Source organism: Penaeus vannamei, chromosome 14, assembly GCF_042767895.1.
Source record: "Penaeus vannamei isolate JL-2024 chromosome 14, ASM4276789v1, whole genome shotgun sequence".
Classification (NCBI taxonomy): Eukaryota; Metazoa; Arthropoda; class Malacostraca; order Decapoda; family Penaeidae; genus Penaeus; species Penaeus vannamei.
Genome location: NC_091562.1, coordinates 3,522,598 through 3,525,097, shown reverse-complemented (window position 1 = coordinate 3,525,097; position 2,500 = coordinate 3,522,598). Strand labels below are relative to the sequence as shown.

The 2,500-nt window shown below is 41.1% G+C and overlaps 1 protein-coding gene across 1 annotated transcript in view; it reads left to right on the top strand.

Moving 5' to 3' along the window:
* LOC113818722 (zwei Ig domain protein zig-8) overlaps window positions 1–2,500 on the top strand; it is a 90,240-nt gene that overhangs the window by 87,407 nt on the left and 333 nt on the right. Inside the window, exon 6 of the mRNA XM_070130075.1 lies at window positions 1,752–2,500. This exon is cut by the window's right edge and continues 333 nt beyond it. Coding sequence (XP_069986176.1) covers window positions 1,752–1,915 — 164 coding nt within the window. The 3' untranslated portion in view covers window positions 1,916–2,500. The remainder of the gene's footprint in view (window positions 1–1,751) is intronic.

Below are 2,500 nucleotides of genomic sequence, written 5' to 3'. Positions count from 1 at the left end.
GTTATCACCTGTCTGTGAGCTTCATTCTCGGGGTAATTCTCTTTTCCGTCTGTTTCTCCTTCTTCCCGTATTTCCTTTTTGGTGTTGATTATCCTCGTATTCGGAGTCTTATTTCAGTTCTTTATCCCTGCATGCATTTGTTTCTTTTTTTCACTTTGTCTTTCTCTTTCTCTTTCTCATTCTTTTTCTCTTTCTCTTTCTCTTTCTCTTTCTCTCTCTCTCTCTCTTTCTCTTTCTTCTTTCTCTTTCTCTTTCTTTTTCTTTTTCTCTCTTCTCTTTCTCTTTCTCTTTCTCTTTCTTTCTCTCTCGATCTCTCGATTCTCTCTCAATCAAATTTAATCTCTCTCTCTCTCTCTCTCTCTCTCTCTCTCTCCACCTGTCTATCTATCTATCAATCTATCTACCTACCTATCTAACGTTCTTGCTACATCTTTATTGTCTCCCTCCCCTCCTCTTTTATAACAGCATAAAGTTCGAAAATAACACGATTTCTTTCTTGCGAATGCTTGCGTGCACTGTGACACAAGAGCACAAAGTTGGAATTGCATATACGTAGGAATATAGCTCTTCGGATAATCTGTTGCGCTATGCATGAAAAAGTATGTTGAAAAGGATGTGTTTGGTGAATGCTGATGTCAGTTATCTAAATGAGGGGATGCATTGAAACTTTCTCTATCTATCTATCTATCTGTCTGTCTGTCTGTCTGTTTGTTTGTCTGTCTGTCTGTCTGTCTGTCTGTCTGTCTGTCTGTCTGTCTGTCTGTCTGTCTGTCTGTCTGTCTGTCTGTCTGTCTGTCTGTCTGTCTATCTGTATATCTATTTCATAACATATATCGATGCAAACCTGTGCCATGATCTATATTCTCTCTCTCTCTCTCTCCCTCTCCCTCTCACTCTCTCTCTCCCTCTCCCTCTCTCCCTCTCCTCCTCTCCCTCTCCCTCTCCCTCTCCTCTCTCCCTCTCCCTTCTCCCTCTCCCTCTCTCTCTCTCTCTCTCTCTCTCTACCTACCTACCTACCTGTCTGTGTATCTATCTATCTATGTCTATCTATCTATCTATCTATCTATTTCACAACGTATATCGATGCAAACCTGTGCCATGATCTATATTCTCTTTCTCTCTCTCTCTCTCTCTATCTATCTATCTGTTTATCTATCTATCTGTCTATCTATCTATCTATCTATCTATTTCACAACGTATATCGATGCAAACCTGTGCCATGATCTATATTCTCTTTCTCTCTCTCTCTCTCTCTATCTATCTATCTGTTTATCTATCTATCCATCTATCCATCTCTCTCTCTCTCTCATTAACTTTCTCTTTAATCTCTTTTTTCAAAATTTCGATGCGATTCTATTTCTTGACCTGCGCTATCTTTGGTCTTCTTTGTTTCATCACTTCTATCTTCCATCTTCCTCATCATCTGCCTTCGCGAAAGAGGTAAGATCGATGTCTTACAAATAGACACGGGAGCCTTGGAATATATACTCACTTTTCTCAAGATTTTCTTTCTGTATCCTGAAACTTGGCTCATCTTAAGCTCGCTCCAATATAAGTTTTTGAACGACTTTTCGAATTTACTTTATTTTCGTTTTCTTTCTTTTTTCTTCTTTTTTTTCTTCTTCTTCGCCTATTCCCCATTTTTGGAATATGATCCTTTTATTATCATCTTTCTCTGTATCTTTCTTTTTGAGTTCCCGAAGGTCGATAATTATATCTGATGTGCAATTCTTTCCTCATTTTCCCTGCAGGAGAAACCCCGGCAGCCATGCAGACCAACAGGGGCGTGGCCATCGCTGCCTCGCCCCTTGGACACGCCCTCCTCACATGCCTCCTGATGGGCGTGCACCTCGTCTTCCTCGTCGAGAACCTCCTCCTGCCAGGAACATTCAGAGGAGGCGGAGACAGAACGTAGGCCTATCCCCATGCCTATATCTCTCTTCATCATATAGGCCTAACTACAGTGATCTCCATCTGCTATCTCTGCTATGACGATGGGTCGTCGCCTTTACATGTACAAATTACACAATGAGTTCACTTGGTAACGATATAACGATAGTAGCTAAGTGTGTGCGTTTCCTTGTTCGGTCGTTGGCCAGTTAGCGCTCGTTGGAGACACGTGGTGGGACTTTTTGAAATACAAGGAAGGAAAAGAGACGACAAATTTTCTTTGTTTACCTTTAGAGCTCTTTGTGCACGCTTTGTGGTTCTTGGATCGCCACTCTCTTGGTTCTTAGACTTTTGCGACACGTTCACAGATCAAGGAAGTTATTACGCACATCCTGCTGAAGTGAGGATCCAAAAATAAGGTAATTCAAGTGGAAATGAAGCTCATTTACTTCAGATGTCCTCTCGGAACTGTTACATAATGAGTGTGTCGAGATTGGAATACGTTTTTTGGAACAACACCAGAGGCAGAGATTTTGAAATTGCTTCTCCAGTTGGCATCCAACTTGAACACATAACTGAGGGCTAAAGTAAAGACTGCTAATCTCTTTTA